The sequence below is a fragment of the Embiotoca jacksoni genome, unplaced genomic scaffold (assembly GCF_022577435.1).
Source record: "Embiotoca jacksoni isolate LCO1_2020_lvr unplaced genomic scaffold, fEmbJac1.0.p SCAF_5, whole genome shotgun sequence".
Lineage (NCBI taxonomy): Eukaryota > Metazoa > Chordata > Actinopteri > Embiotocidae > Embiotoca > Embiotoca jacksoni.
The window spans coordinates 260,177-276,749 of NW_027185403.1; the positions used below are offsets into that span (position 1 = coordinate 260,177).

The following is a 16,573-nucleotide window of genomic DNA, read 5'->3' on the forward strand; positions in this document are numbered from 1 at the left end:
TCACTGCCAAACCGAACAGCAACGAGAAAAAACAATACGGTGCAGACTCTGCCATCGCCAAAGGACAAATTTGAATTTATGTTAATGTTCATGACAGAAAAAAAAAAAGACAGAATATTAATTGACCCAACCGTTGAGGCACTACTTTTTTTTTTTTCTACCAATGGATTTGGGGGGCCCCAAGGACCATTGAAATTAAAAAATTTTTTGATTTACCAGAGGATGAAATAACGTTTCATGTACAGATATTAAAGTTTCATTGGGCTTTTTTTTATTATTTTTTTTCCCCCTTGGTAAATCACGAGTATGAGCAGTTTCTGGGTTTTCAATTGGAACCCTTATAACGCCACATGTTGGAAAATTATTGGCGAGTATCATTTTCGTCCGTCTTTCCCAACTTCTGTTGCTCTTTTGCTGCACCGTCCCCCGAAGTGCAGACCAACCTTTGTGAAGCTGGCGACTCTGTAATCTCTCCTCGTAGAGGTGATGTGACGTTATAATCTCTCCGACTCGTTGACGACGGGCTGACATGGTTGCTCCGTGACGGGCATGTTCCCTCTCGGAGGTTTTTCTGTCTGTGAACATGGTGGCTGAATGTTGAGGGTGCTCTGGGTAAGAAGCTGCACGTCAAAGCAGTAAAAAAAAAAAAAAAAGGTCATCCAGTTTTAGCGAGGACTCTACTAACATCCAACTGACACATTTATTAAGCAGCTCCTAAATCAAGGTCATCTTTCTCAGCTGTAGATTTTTTTTTTTTTTTAAAGCTTTAGATATAAAAGTATCTAGGCCACTTGAATCCTCACTGAGATCAGACCATGAAATGTTCCTCTGGGAATGCTCTGCTTTTCATGCTCCCAACCTTGGACTTGCTATTGATTCTTGTACAAGTTTTCACAGTACGTTATTGCGTAACGCGAGATCTGGGAATCTCATTCTCGAAGTTTATAAAGGATGAAAATGCCGTTCACTAGTAGTCGGATCTTGCAGCCCGCTGTCCTCTAATCGTACAGTCGCGCAGATATTTCTCTGTACCCGTTTTTTGGAGACGGATTTAATCTCATTGATCATGTTTAAACCTCAGCGGGGCTATAGAGCCAAAGACGTTTTTTTCGGTGCCAGGTAACTTTAGCCCGAGGCCCAGTGGAAAAGATGGCGTTTAAGTGAGGAGGAAGATAATTACCATGAATCCTGCTGCTCTGGGGCTGTCAGCAGAGAAAATGTTGTCCAGTGACGTTAGGCTACCCGCGTTAACTGCTCTGCCCGGCTTCTATGAGCCTCCAGAGTTTTAAAGAAATACACACTTTGGGATATATTTGCTGTTTTTATGGGGGGGGAGTTTGTGCCAAGTTAGATGACAAGATTGAAAACAGACTGTCCATTCAGTATGAAGCAGGAGACCGCAGCCATACGACTTAGCTTAGCATAAATACGGGCGGAAAGAGCTAGCCTGGCTGTCTGAACAAAACCCACGTCGATAAAAACTCACTGTGTAACGTGTAATATCTTTGTCGTACTGCTTTTAAATTCGCACAAAAAAATGATGCCCCGACTTGCTGAAGTCAGTTTGTTGCCCGGCAACCCAAAGGTGGTGTCTCATCCGACCCAGAAGTAATCTCGTATGGATCAAAACAACCCGTAAAACTGCAAATGATTATTGAGTGGTGTTCACAATACCAGATGTAGTTAATTCGAGCTTTAGAGGTGCTGGGGGTTTACCTTCACACAGATTTTAAACTGGCCCGCTGCCTTCAGGGGTGATGAATTCATTTGCACGATGAATTGTGAATTGTTCACGGTGTGTTTTTTTGTTTTTTTTTCTTCTCCGCGAGACGTCCGGGCCGTCCAAGCGAGCCGAGAAGCCGACAGAAAACGCGCAGCCGGGCCGGATGACTCGACGTCTCCAGCAGCTGTGCAAATAAATGCGAAAGCAACTCTCAGGAAATTTAATCTTGTAATTGTTTTGGCTTCCAGACCAGCGGTTCCAAAAAGAAAGGGGTCCCCTCGTTTTACGGCCCGCTGTCTGCCAGCTTGTTTCGTTTCTTGTGAGAATAAATGTTTTTTGAAGTGGGATCGGTCGTAAAAAGTCTCGCAGTCGACGATTTTCAGCAGTCGGGGGGGAAATGACTTCACTACGGGTGTTTATGTTTGCACTTAAGATGTTTGTGTTTGTTCAAGTTGGACTTCAGATGTACTAATTGTAAGATGTCAACGTTCATTCGAGGCCAATTTTCCAAAAAGACACCGGAGAACAAATGACACGGTGTCACAGGAATGAAAGGAATCATTTCCACCACGATAATTAAAACAACATCAAATAAGAGGCTTTCGTTTTGTTTTGGGTTTTTTTTTTTGGTGGGGGGGAGGGGGGGGGTTTGCATTGCGGTATTCGTCCGAGGAAGTGCACGCATGCCTCCGGATGCCCCGCGGGTCGTGCGGTGTTTGAACAACTCTTACCTGATTAAATCCCCTGTCACAACACATTAGCGCGCCGGAGCTGTTTGGTCGGGATGATCGCGGCTCACGGCGAGCTCGTTAGCGGTTAGCGCCGTTGACCGGGGAGGTGCTGTGATATACGGCCCCCACGACGACGACGACGACGACGACGACGACGACGACTCTCCCTGACACATCTCCAGGCAATTCACTGGAATTTATCAGGAAGGAAAAGACATGAGAAGGGGTAGGGGGGCGGGGCGGGGGGAGGGAAGGGGGAGGGGCCTGATAAAAGTGGGCTGCGCCCAGTTGTTGTTTTTTTTTTTGTTTTTTTTTTTAGACTTTTAGGCCTAGAAATTTGACTAACTCGCTCCTTTTTGTTTCAACCCCGTAGGCTGTGACGGGAAGATGTTTCGGCGACAAGGACTTCAGAGGAGGTCTGGAGAACGGGATACTGCTGTGCGAGTAAGTGCCGACCTGCATTTGTATTTACTTATTTTATTTATCTTCCTCTTTATGCCGTGGTGACATTTTTTTCCCTTCTCCATATTCTCTGCTTTTGTTATTGTTGCTCTCGCATCCTTGAGGGTAAAATAAGTTTTCTTGCCGTCATCGTACTGATTAATCAAAACGTTCTGATAAAACTGTACGTAGGGTTTTTTTTTTTTTTTGTGTTTGCTCTTCGCCAGCAGTGTTGTTATGTAACCACCCGGAGAGCCGTACGTGTAAAATAAGGCTGATTATGGCTCTTATTCAGATTGTAATTATGAACCATATGCTCTTTGAATTTGACTTTCTTTATACTGTTAATTGAGGCACTGAAATGATAGTTTTCAGTGATTTAGTAAAAGAAAGCGCCAATCCTCGCTGTCATTTTTTTTTTTTCTTATATCGAATTAATAGCAAAGGTCCATTTAAACACAAAGGTTCTGGGCTCTGCCTTTTTTTTTTTTTTTAGTTTATTTCTGTATCGTCGTGTCCGGACAATTCATATGAAGTTTAAAGAGGGAAATAAAGACTACAATGACCCTAAAGTGACCCCGCACAGTTGCAAATTCACCGTAAGAACATTGGCAGTCAAGCAGGATTTCATTTCATGAGCGGTCCAGCGCTCGGAGGGACTGACGTCCTGTTAAATTGTCCTCCGGTTTGACACTTTGAACTTTTTTCTTTGTGCCGGCTCATAATGAGAAGAGGTGCTGAAATGTGACGGAAAACACACTTGCACTTTCTTTCTCCCACATTCCTGTGTGCCAATTTCAGCTGCAAAACCTTCATGTTTACACATCAGAACTAATTTAACAGTGACCCCCCCCCCCTCCCACACACACACACACACACACACACACACACACACACACACACACACACCACACCCCCACTGCTTTTGGAATTTCAGGAATATCACTGAATATCTGGAGGTACATTGGCACCGCAGGACCTGAAATACCGGCATAATACAATATAATAATGCGACTCGTACAGGAAGCGACGTGAATGAACTCTTCCTCCTCAGGGAGGTGAAGGCTGTCATAGACATCACAGACTGGTCACGGGAGGTGAAATTATTTTTTTTCCATTTAATTTATTAATCATCATCAGAAAAATGAAACAATACTGGTGTTAATTTATCAAGCCAAAAGATGCTAAACATGTTTACGCTTCATCGGGCCCTGGGAAATATGTAAAGGACGTTTTTCATTATTTTTATTACATTTTATCGACTAAGATAACTCGTGATTAAAATCGTAATTAGATGCAATCCAGTCCCCAACCATAAATAAAATACAAGAGACTAAACATCCTAATGAAAGGTCCATTCTCCCATTCTGCATGTTTTGTTTTTGTTTGTTTGATTTTATGATGACAATGGGACAATTATCTTTACTGGAGCGGAGGACCACCATAACATCCGAGTGCCCGATTTGATTTGATTTTGAGAGAAGTAGTCAATAAGAAAAAGAATTTGAAATTTCTGCCTTTTTTTTTTTTTTAATAAAAAATAGAGAGACATATCTGCAGTCACAATTTTGAATGACACTTGACACTTGGTTGATGCTCTCTAACGAGACAGATTCGCGGAAACATACGACTCGAGGAGATTTAACCAGTACATTTATAGAGTTCAGGGAAATACCTGCATGTATCATAATCAAACCTGAGTCTTCGGACAGTTTGTAAATTAGGTTATCGGTGTGAATGAAATCTCCTCTGTCCCCAACAACCACACGACCTTAATGCCTTTAAATGTAATCCAAGCGGCAGAGGAGGTGACTTCCTGTAAGGAGGCTTGTTTTGAATCACACTCTCCAACCTCTTCCTCTTTTCCCCCGGTAAACAAGGGCATCAGGAAATGTCCCTGTGCGCACTCGCATAAGATAATCCGTGTATGTAACGGTGTTTTGCTTTGAGTGCGTCTGCGTTTTAAAATGCAGAAAAAGCACTCTCACTCTCGTAGCCATCAGCACTTCCTGTTGATGCCGTAACGAGCTCCAACTGACGGTCTTCGGTGGGAACAAATGGGCCTCCTGCAGATAACTGGAAGTATTTATGCTCCAATTCATTCCATCACATCCACACTGGGATTTGAAAGAAAGTCATCAGTACGTATGCTCAACAATCATCCAAGGAAAAGAGAGTTGTTTGTGTTGCATTTTTTTTTTTTTTTTTGGGGGGGGGGGGGGTGAAATAAACATACAAGAAAGTAGACAAACATTATTCTCATTACAGGCAATTTATTGTTTTTATTTTTTTTTTTAAACAGTGAAATATTGTCTTCACCGTTGCCATTACTCACTCTCCCCACCTACACACAGTGCACGCAGCACTGAGAACAGCCATCTCCTGGGGGTTGTTGAAAGTTATTCTTGGAGATATACAGTAGACCAGGAAATCTCTTAACTTTTAAAGTAGGAGTACATGAAGCAGGCTGGAGAGGTGGGGAGGGGGGAGTTCACTAAAAAAAAGGTAAATTACGGCACTTCATCTCAAAATAACTGCTGTGAATGCTGTGAACGTCACAGGACTGTTGATATCTATAACACCGTCTGTCTGAGTGTGGGCTTTGTTTGTTTGTTTTCTTTCTTTACGAAGCAGAATCATTACAGTGCTTCCTCTGATGAAAACACACGCACGAAGGATGAAGCTCGATTCAGAGAGAGGCGGGAACTCTGAAATTGCTTGTTCATGGCAGGATTTTGTAAGGGGACCGAACGTGTGCGCGATTAGAGGTGACAGCAGACGGAGAGAGACACTTCTTCACATGTGGGGGTCAACTGTGATATGAAATGTACTGGAACTAGTTGACAGATCACGGCGGGTGAAAAGAGCAGCTGTGATTCCTCCCTCCGATTTAGGATCTGCGTCTTTACAGACCTTCCAGACGTCACCGAGGGACCTTGAAAAAGGTTCCTTTTCACCCTTTTGGTTCCTCTCGGCTTTACTTCAAAGAGGGACGCTTAGTTTCACGCAACTTATTATCATTCCTTCCTGCGGTAATTTCAGTCAGGGTTTCAGCTTTGAAATGCATTCTTTTCCAAATATTTTGTCTGAACGTGTAAGTAAAAGAAGTTTCACGAGCACAACTCATCGTTGTTCTTTAAATTCAGCTTGTGATGTTTGTTTTGTTTTTTTTTGGTCTGTGTCTTCTGTCAGGTTGCTGAGCTCCATTAAACCCGGCCTGGTGAAGAAAATAAACAGACTTCCAACACCCATTGCTGGCCTGGTAAGTCCTTTACCCTGAGCCAAAACTTAAAGACAACCCCGCTGACTCTTTCCACGTGCTCTGTTGCTTTTTCTTTTTTCTTTTTCTCCCCCCCCCCCCTCCCTTCTTTGTCACATTGCTTTACGTCTGCATCTCTTCCTCTTCCTTCCTTGTTTTATCAGCTCGTTTCCCTCTCAAAGGGATTCTCAGATTTTTAAGACTGTCTTAATGTCTCAGATGACGTCTATATAATGAGATTTTTTTTTTTTCTTGTCGTGAGGAGGTGGGATGGTTTGATATGACGGCAGACCGCCGTTCCCTTAAGGACAGGTTGTTGGTTTTTGTTTTTTTTAAACGTGTGTGCTGTTGCCATGACGATGAAGGTGGGTAGCATTTCAGGGAAATGACATAAGTGGTTCTATAGGCTGGAGGTGTCTTGGTATTGTGGGGGTTGTATGGAAGTTACATACCTTGTAACTTGAGCTTATGGTTTTGATATGAAAGCAGCAAAATGGCCTCAAGTGTGACAACATGGCCATTTAAAGAACCTCCTCATGTACTTTCGTCATCCTGGTGCCTTTGTGCCCTGGTCAAAGTTAAAAGAATTCAGTATTCATCCCAAAATCTGCAATAAGAAACTTTCCAAATTAACTTTTTTATTTATTTTTTTTGTAATCTTTGCCGGTTGTAGAATTTAATTATAGATGCTTTTTTGAACTACAACTCCACCCGAGACAACAGCTGATGCCGTGCTCCGACGATCATCACGTGACATGCGGACTTAGTGGGTTTCGACAGACTTAACCTTTTAAGCAACGAGGAGCGTAATCGGGGTTTGATTACGGATGCCTTGCCGCTGAAAGATCTCCGTTTCGGTTCCCACAGCCAAGGTGTCCATCAGCAGCCGCGTGTGACACCGAGCCCTCGACTGCTCACCCGGTGAACACTCGGGACAGGACTAGAAATATTCTGTCTCAACGTAAAAAATCGGTGCGAGTACACTGCATGTTTTATACATTATAAACTGGTATTTCTTTCGCTAAACAAAATTAGTCTGGTCCACAAAAGCCATCAAAAATATATATTTTTTTTTCCCCTATTGGAGCAGATAAGAAACTGCATCTTGCTCCCTCATCTTTGATTATTAATCCTTCATTGTTGTCTCTGGTTTTATTTAAGAATTGTAGGTTTGTGTGTTACGTTGAATGAGAGACTGTGAATTGAAGTAGATCCGAGCACTGATACATTTCAGTTGAGTGTACAGTGCAATACAGTAGAGCTCTTTCATAAAGACCTTGATCTGGATGAAGTGGCCTTTCAGGACCAGTACGCTCACTGTAAACAAGGGCACAGTGAAAGCCGATAGCATCGGGAGCTCACACTAAGGGTATTTCTCTCTTTGCTTGCTGATTTGCTCTTCAATTGGCTTATGTCTTAAAGTTTGTTCCTGATAAAATGTCTATTTTCTTTGCTCTGAATTAAGAGGCCGAACCCGGTCACGCTGAAAAACACATTTCAAATGATAAAAATCAAGACTAAAACTGTAAATTCAGCGACCGATTCAGCAGTCTCATAAGCAGGATCAGTATCACCACCGATATTGTCCTTATTAAGTGGACAAGTGTTGTAACCAAACCTCTAAACACTGTGAAACTGTGTAATCTCTGTGTGTCGGTTTGAAAATTGAAAATTGATGCAGTTTTCAACTCCACAGAATTTTTTTTTTTGCCTCGGATTTGAATTTGAGAGCACTGCTGCCGGGTCAATATTCAAATGGGGTTAAAATTGTGGCTCGATTTCTGCCTAAATTTAGTCACAAAAAAAATAAAAATCATACATGCTGAGATGTATTGCTCCAAATGCACTTGTTCATGTGTCATTAGAAAAATATGATCTTATTGCCTCATTATTAAAATGCTGTACCATCATTTATTTCAACTGTAGTTCACGTTAGTGTGATTGAGGGAAAAGAAAAACTACCTTGACAGGATGCTTTATTTCCTTAACAACACGTATAGTTGTTAAAGTAATGACTGCTTTCAACAGATCGTAGTAGTCAGACAGACAAAGAAACTAGAACAGAACTTCTAGGACTAAAAGAAAATAAATGCAGTTGGAGTCGGTCCTTATTTGGATCACAACATTACAAACCAGACAAGGAGGTCTGGGTTGGGCTATAATGGCTTTTCTTATCTTAGGGTGTCACTAATCGCTGCCAGTGAGCCTTCTCTGGCTTCTAAACAGCGCTGGATAATTACACACATTTTTCACAGTCTGTTTTTTTACAAGAAAAACAATTGATTATCCCGTTAGAACTTTTAAACCCAGTAGCCTCTGTGCTTATACTCCCGGTTTAACATAATTTCAGCTGTGTGACCAGTGCATCGACATAGATTTTTAGGTTTTCTGGCACTTTTGTTGTTGGTTTTTGTCTCTGTTTGTACTCATTTCAGCTACGCGGGTTGGCGGCCATGTCTGTTTTGTATTTTGAAGTTAATTTTATAGGCGGTTATAGTTAAATTGTTTTCAAATCTCAAATCCAAACTGCCTAAAACAACTAAAAAAATTACATTATTTTATTTTTTTCCCATAAAGTTCACTCAACAGCAGGTGGACACAGTAATACGAAAAATTCAATCTATGACGCAACCCAGGTTACAAACTACTCCTTTTTTTATGGCGCTTATTCAGTTTTTGAAGGCTGTGAAAGAAGTTCATATTTAACTTGGTGGTCTTCTTTTTTTTTTTTTTTTAAGATTGTCTGATTGTAAATCTGTTTGTGAAGAATGTGCATCTCAAACAGTGACTGCAGTGATTGATATCAGAATAAAATCTAATTAGCCCTGGAAGTGGGCACCAATTGGAGGACAAAAAAAAAAACCACGACATGACCATTACTAATTGGCCCAACGGGACAATGACTCATCCACTGAAGTCAACATGTTTACATCAGTAGTTCAAGACAACATATAAAAGGTTAAAAAAAAATAATAATAAAAAGAAAGAGGGAAATTACACCCTCTGGGGGGAACAATGTGACCTTTTATACTTTCAAAGTTTCATAATTCGGCCCTCGTAAGCTCCTGTGGCTCTGCGGGGATTTTTTTTTTTTTTTTTTTCCTTCCTCTCGGCTGTGATTAGAGAGGTGAGAAACACATAAACAAGGGGTCTGCTGTTATCTGGCCCATCGTAATAAAACACAGCCGCCCCCTCCTAATCCCCCCCCCTCCCCCTTTTCCTCTTCCTGTTTGGGGGGGCCTAATGGGAAAATGAGTCCCTGTGGAGTTTCGACTGTTTTGTAATTAGAGCGGCTACCTCGGCGCTCCGGCCTGTATGGCTCAGCGTTCGTCTGAGCAGGTCGTTTTTTTTGGCGCGCTGCGCTCCCAGCCGTCTCCGGGTCGACGGGCGCGCTCGTGTTTTACGGCGCGTAAACGGACAGGCGACGGAGATCTGCCCCTCGCGAGATGAATAGCAGCGATTCGCGTGCTCGCGCCGAGGTGTTGTTTTCCAGGCACGGCGTCAGGCATTTGTGTTACTTTTTGTAGTGAGGCAAATGTGTAAAAACAACACTTAAGACTATTACATAAAACCAATCTGTAATTCCAGATGTGTTGATTTTAAATTTTTGGTCCGAGTTTCAAGATTCGCCCGCTTCATTAGCGTCTTGAGATAATCCGATCTCGTTTTCAAAGTTGTGTCAACTCAAAATCGCATGGTAATCAAGCCGAAGACCATTTTCTGCCTGACATGGTAGAAATAACAAGGTTTTTACCTTTTCTTTTTTTTTTTTTTTTTTTTGCTTAAATTGGGTTAAAATTAAATAGTTTAATTTGGCTGTAATTTGGCTGTTTTTGCAGTGTTTTACCCTGATTGTTTTCATCTGTGGAACATTTTTCTCTGGACTGTTATCACCGCGGCAACTATTTCCTATTTAATCACGTCAACTGCAGGTGAAATAGAAACGACGCTCTTCCATTTTACAATCGATCAACCAGGAATCTGAGCTTTTATTAGACGTTTGATTGGGCCCCCGCAGTAAAACTTGATTCAACCTGACTCAACTTTGTGTTGTTTCCTCGTCGTCATATTTCTTCTTCTTCGTCATCTTGCTATCCTTGGCAGAAACCAAAAGAAGAAAAAATAAACACTCGCTGCATGTTGTTACCGGCTCTCTCGTGGAGTCTGACGAGGTCCAACATCAGGCCGTGAACCCCGATTCCTCTATTCCGGTACTGATAAGATATTAATCACAGTGCAGGTTAAGTTCAAAGCAATCCAGGCTCTTTTTTTCTTCACATGTAGACTCGAGGAAGTGATGCTTACTCTTAGTGTTGAAGAATGTTTTTGTTATTCTTTTTACATTTTACTGTAGAACGTGCTTTTTTTTTAAATTTGGTTGTAAAACTACATTCATATGGAATTTAATGATGGAATTTTCCCACAATATTGATATTTCAATGTCTTCTGGCTAAATTTATTGTGACCCAGGGTGGACAGTTTTTTTTTGTTGTTGTTTTTTTTGTCAACCCTCTACCTCCCAATCCTTCTCCAAACACATTGAGCTGTCAGTCATTTCTTTGCAGTAGACGCCCTGTTTCCTGTTGCAGTGACCTGCAAATCACCGCACCGTGTAGCCGCTGTAAGTGTGATTGAAGAACCTCTCGTTGCCCCGGGCTGTAACTTTTCAAGTGATCTCTTTTTTTTTAATGTCCATGCTCCAAATTATAGCTTCAACTTCTTACAGTCCCTCTGTAAGAAAAATATTATGTACCTCCCCATTACATGCAAAAAAAAAAACACACTTTTTTTTCTGTCAGGAAATCCTTTTGTAAAAAAATTCAGATTACAGTTTCCTAAAGCTCAAGCAAACACTCATAATGCTTGTTTCATCTGTCTGATAGGCAGCGGCGTTTCAAAGCAGCTATTCATTGACAACAAGTGGATCTGATTCATTCCATATCTGACGTTTGCTATTTGACAGTTCAACAAATCGTCTCGGCTGTATTTGCTGCAAATGTTATTATATTGTTTGTTTTGCCGTTACGATTATTAATCACATGCATCTTGGGTTTAGAGAGAGATTCAGCGCTTCAGAAGAGACTTTGTCTTTTTCTAAAGATCTATATTGTTGTGTTCCCTCTTATTGTCTACCTCCCACTGCAGCATCTGTTTGTATGGGCTTTAATATTTCCAAAATGAATTATTATTCAGGGAATGAGTCATACATGGAAGAGGGAGAGATGTCGAAAAACTTCTTCCATTTTATAAGATTAGCCAGCACATCACATTTTAGTATGTATTTGGATCTGTTTACTTGGATACTTGGACAAAAACGGTTTGAGTCCCTGTTGCAGGCTGTCCTTCGTTCCAAGTGATAACTCATTTATTGTATCTGATACAAATTGGCTGCAGTTGTTTTGAAAGCGCTTTTATTTTGAAGGCAAATGTGACCTTGATCAGCTGTGTGTGTGTGTGTGTGTGTGTGTGTGTGTGTGTGTGTGTGTGTGTGTGTGTGTGTGTGTGTGTGTGTGTGTGTGAGCCAGTTAATGCAGCTGTAGGTGTGTCCTTCCTGAAGTAACACTGGCTGCAGAAGAGTGTGTGTGTTGTGTGTTTGTGTGTATCTGTGTACCAGGAGAGCAGAGATGGCCCTGTCCCAACAACACAGGAAGCCGGGGGGGTGGGGGTGATCCAGTAGAAATGGGAAAACATCGTGAGAAGAAGTGTGTGTTTATGTGTTCGTAGCCATGCGTGTATTCTTACATGCCGGTGTGTGTACATATAAATAAGACTCCTTGTTGTCGTGCGTTTGAGCTCTGGAAAGCAGCATTTTGTTTTCAGTATGTGCATGTTGTATGGAAGCACGTAATGTTTGGCACGAAAGAAACGGAGTGTGTGTGTGTGTGTGTGTGTGTGTGTGTGTGTGTGTGTGTGTGTGTGTGTGAGACAATTGGGTTGGAGAGGAAACGGTGTGACACCCTGAGAGAGAGAGAGAGAGAGAGAGAGAGGCTTCTGGGTTGTGGCCCTCTGAAAGACTCAGAAACAAAGAGAGAGAGAACCTGGGAACAGGAGAGGAGAGCGCAGCTCGGGTTGCATCCAACAAAGAGTTTGTCAGAGAGCAGAGGGAGGAAGACAAGTGGGGCGGGTGGAGGCCGGGAAGCAGGTGAACGAGGAGGAGAGATAGTAGTGAGACCCGGGAAACACTTGGAAGAAGCAGAAGGTCGAGAGTGAAAGTTGGGGGGGGCGGGGGCGGAGGAGAGAGGGGAGAAAGGGGAACACAAAACCTGCCGGCGTCACGTTTCCATCTGTCGGGCAGGTATGCTGGTTTTCATGTTATGCGGAGACGGCTCGTGTGTGTGTGTGTGTGTGTGTGTGTGTGTGTGTGTGTGTGTGTGTGTGTGTGTGCGTGCGTGCGTGTGTGTGCGCGCGCAGGAACGACAAGAATTTCTTCAGATCAGTAAAATGACTCATGATGTTAAACCACTCTGGTCAACGTGTGTTTTTGTTGCCTGACAGAAGGACCTTGAAAAATGTTGTGCATGTCAGATAGAGTTTATGTGCAAATAATTGAGTTGTGTTGACGTTTTGTTTTTTTTCTCCCCCCTTATTAACTGTGTGTGTTACTGTGCTTCTACCTTTTTATCAGGACTCATTTTTATTTTCTACAGTTATAATATGAATTGAATCAATGAAAAAGAATGTGTTTCTTCAGTTTTTGACCTCGCTTTGCCTTTCTGTTATCAGAGTATTTACCCCGATGAAACTGTGTTTGTATGTGTGTGTGTGTGTGTGTGTGTGTGTGTGTGTGTGTGTGTGTGTGTGTGTGTGTGTGTGTGTGTGTGTGTGTGTGTTCTGCTCAGGACAACCTCAGTGTGTTTCTGCGTGGCTGTGAGGAGTTGGGACTGAAGGGCTCCCAGCTGTTTGACCCTGGAGACCTGCAGGACACATCGACACGCCCCGCCGCCAAGTAAGACTCAAAGCTGCCGTGTCGACCTCACTTCTCAGTGTGTGTGTGTGTGTGTGTGTGTGTGTACCTCTTTTCAGTTTTGTTCCAAAGCCAACAACAACAACAACAACAAGTTGATGAAAAAGACGTTATACAGTCTGTAGCGCAGTAATAATTATTATTAGTATTATTATTATTTCTCTGCCTTCTTAGACGCAGGTTTGTAATCAATAATCGACTTGTTGGAGTGATGGTGTCGTTTGTTGTGCTTCAAAGCTTTGACGTGTGACGGGAAACAACAATTAACGGGAAAATAAAAATGTGAAATGTTCAAAAGAGTAAAACGGCGAAAAATAGTCACAGCGGAGGGAACGAGAGGCAGCATTGTTTCTTCTAACAAGAAACGAGATGAATATGATGTCTTACTTTGTTTGGTGTGGCGGAAACAATGCGCTCCGGTTCATTTAACAACGATATATTACATTTGAACAGACGGCACACCGAAGGCCTGATTTGCGGTCGAAAACGTGTAAAATCGTCAAATTCACTGCAGAAACGCTGGATTTCAAGGTCTTGTCTCGCACTCCCGCTGCAGTCGTATCAGATCTCGCAGCTGTCGATCGCGTCGAGTGTTCTTCGTCAGCCGTTATCATCCTCGTCAGCCTCAAAGATTTCAGTTGAACTTCCTTGACCTTCAAAAAAAAAAAAAAAAAAAAAAAAAACTCAGCTGACAAAGCGGTCTCGACTCAAAAGTCCATTTGTTCTTGAGCTTTTGAACGTAGCTCAGAAATGAAAATAACAAATAGAGTCTTGTATTTTACTGTGCGGATGGACTGAGCGCTGAAGATGAACACTTCAATTGTGTGTCAGTAGACAGCTCTCGTCTGCTCGTGCATTTCTTTGTCTCTCTTGTCAGCCGCCCCGTCCGTCAATCCTCTCGATCAGAACAGCCGAGCGGTTCACCGCAACGCAAATGAGCAGACGAGAGTCGACGGAAGTTTGTACGAGTCCTTGTGTCTGCGAGGCAACAATGGCATATCTGTTCTGCACAACTGGTCTCTGTCCAAACACCACACAAGGGTTCACATCGCTCGCTGAACCGTGACTCCCACTTTGTTGCTTGGTAACAAAGCCAAGTTGTGTTTATTTAATTTTTTTTTTTTTTTTTTTGTATGTACTGTATGTGTCTGTGTGGGTGTTTTTTGTTTTTTTTTCAGTGCGTTGGACACGCGCTGTCCTCATGCTTGCTGCGGTTGTAATTCACAGTGTGGAGATGAGGCGAGAGAGAGAGAGAGAGATCAAATCTTAGCCGGTCTCAGGAGCGGCTGCGTGACAGGTTCTGTCAGGACGTGAGGAAATCTTTGAAAGCGCTCGACGTGGCTGCGGGTTTGTTTACGCCGATGTTTACGCAGCCTTTTGTGTCGGAGCAAGTTTGCGAGACCGAACGTCGTGTTGCATTCGGCCTCAGTTGAACTGGAGAGGGGGGTGCGGGGGGGGGGGGGGGTTACAGGTGTCAGTTGACTCCATCTGTGCCTTGTTTTACTTTATTACAATAGTAATGCAATCTTGGAAGAAAAAAAATGCTACTGCAGTGTGACATGAACTGGCCTCGCAAGCGTAGACAGGGAGTGAAAGTAGAGTTTGTAGAGTTGATCTGTTATTTCATGTATATTTTTTTCCGATTTATGTGGTTGCTTATTTTAACGACGTGGTTAAAGACGTGAAAGCAGCGGCGAAGGAGGGGCTTCACGGGGAAATGTTGTTAAATCTCATCCCATCCTGATCGTCGCGTTCACGCACGGCGGCCGCGCCGCCACTTCTTACTCGGGCCGATGCTTTTTCGCACAATTTACAATCGAAGGAATAGCGAATGACGCAATTTGTTGGAAATCCTTCGGACCGACCTCGCTTCAAAATGTGGAGTTTCTGACGGGTCGTTGAGTTTCGAGTGTTAAATGGCGTGCGAAAGACTGTTTGAATTTCAAATAAAACATTTTACATCACAATATCAGCCATGCAGACTTAAACTGATTTAACAGCTAATACTTCAAACTTTGATACATTTTGAGTTTCAAATGACTAAATGAGCCTATATTAAAAAAAAAATGTCACCCTCATTTGAACAATGGCCTGAATTTTAAATAAAAAGTGAAAATGCTCATTACAAATACGCAGTTTAATAGAGGTGAAATACTCGAGGCTTTTCACGCTTGCTACACAGGATTGACTTGTTCCGTGAATGATGATTTCCATTTTTTTAATAAATGACTACGCTCGCTCCAGAACACACGGGTAATCTATAACAGTCAAGACGAGCCTGAGCGCGAGCTGTGGTGTCGTTGTTAAAGTGGCCCTGTGCTATTTCCAGTGGTTATGTAACCCTCTTGTCGCACAGGATGCTGTTTTTTTTGTTGTTTTTTTCCTTTCCACGTCCCGTTCCCACGGCAGGAAGCACCTTCTGTGCCTCACCTTGAGTCTCCGGGACAGGTGTTTACTCATCTGGGGAAACGGCTTTGGACGGCGAAGAGTTAAAACACGGGGCGGGTCGTGGTACACTATGAGCTCGGGTCTGAAATATCTCCTGTTCCTCCACGTGTTGATGGAAACGGATAAGTGACAGTTTGCCAGACGGTGTCAATGAGAGCAAGAGCGGAGATGTTGGACACATTTCAGATAAAGTCTGGAAATGCTACAAAAAAAAATATAATGCAAGTTAAATGTTTCCCTCGGTTAAAATTTTTTTTTTTTTTTTTTTTTAAATAGAAAATGACAGAAAACAACCACAAGAAAATACAAGTCCTTTAATATTCATTTGTAGTAAGGGTGTTATAAGTCTTTAATGTCAGCAAGGACTGAAAAATATATAAGGATTTCATCTCATTTCAAAACCCACAACGAAACGTGAAGCCTGCAGATGGGCATTTCTTTGAGGTTTCTTTTTAACATTAAAAGCAAAACTAGTAAATAAATATATAAGTAAGTAAATAAATAAAAACAAATTAAGAGTTGCAAGGCCAATATTTGCAGGGGTTTTTGTATCAAAAAGCAAATTTGATTACATCAGTTCTGCATTACTTATTCAGAAAATGCATTTCCTACCGTCTGACAAGTGATAAAGAACTTATAGGAAATAAAGAAGATATCCATAACTTTTTTTATGTGGTTATATTATTTACTAAAAAAAGATGTATAAAAGTTGTACGTGTTGGCCATAGAGTGTATATAAAAGTAGACGTAGCTTTCGGCTCTGAAAAATTAGGCCGGTGCGGAAGTTTTTAAAGGTGTGATACCACCAGGTGCCACTAGAGGTCGGCTCCAAAAAGCCCCCGGCTCCATAGACTCCCATTCAACTTGTCTCATCAGATTCTCAGTCAATAAAATTCCTCCATGAGTTGTCTCGGTGTTGTTAGCTAAAGTCGCTCCTTCTTATTCGCTTTTTTGCCGTCCTTCTGAAAATAATCCCGTGATTAATTAGAAAATCCGCTTCAAACAGC

At 42.2% G+C, this 16,573-nt stretch overlaps 1 protein-coding gene across 7 annotated transcripts in view; it reads left to right on the forward strand.

Moving 5' to 3' along the window:
• Positions 1-16,573, forward strand: part of limch1b (LIM and calponin homology domains 1b) — an 83,484-nt gene that overhangs the window by 27,522 nt on the left and 39,389 nt on the right. For all 7 annotated transcript variants that reach the window (XM_069170512.1, XM_069170514.1, XM_069170515.1 and 4 more), the window contains exons 2-4: positions 2,828-2,898; positions 6,088-6,157; positions 12,994-13,100. In XM_069170512.1, coding sequence (XP_069026613.1) covers positions 2,828-2,898; positions 6,088-6,157; positions 12,994-13,100 — 248 coding nt within the window. The remainder of the gene's footprint in view (positions 1-2,827; positions 2,899-6,087; positions 6,158-12,993; positions 13,101-16,573) is intronic.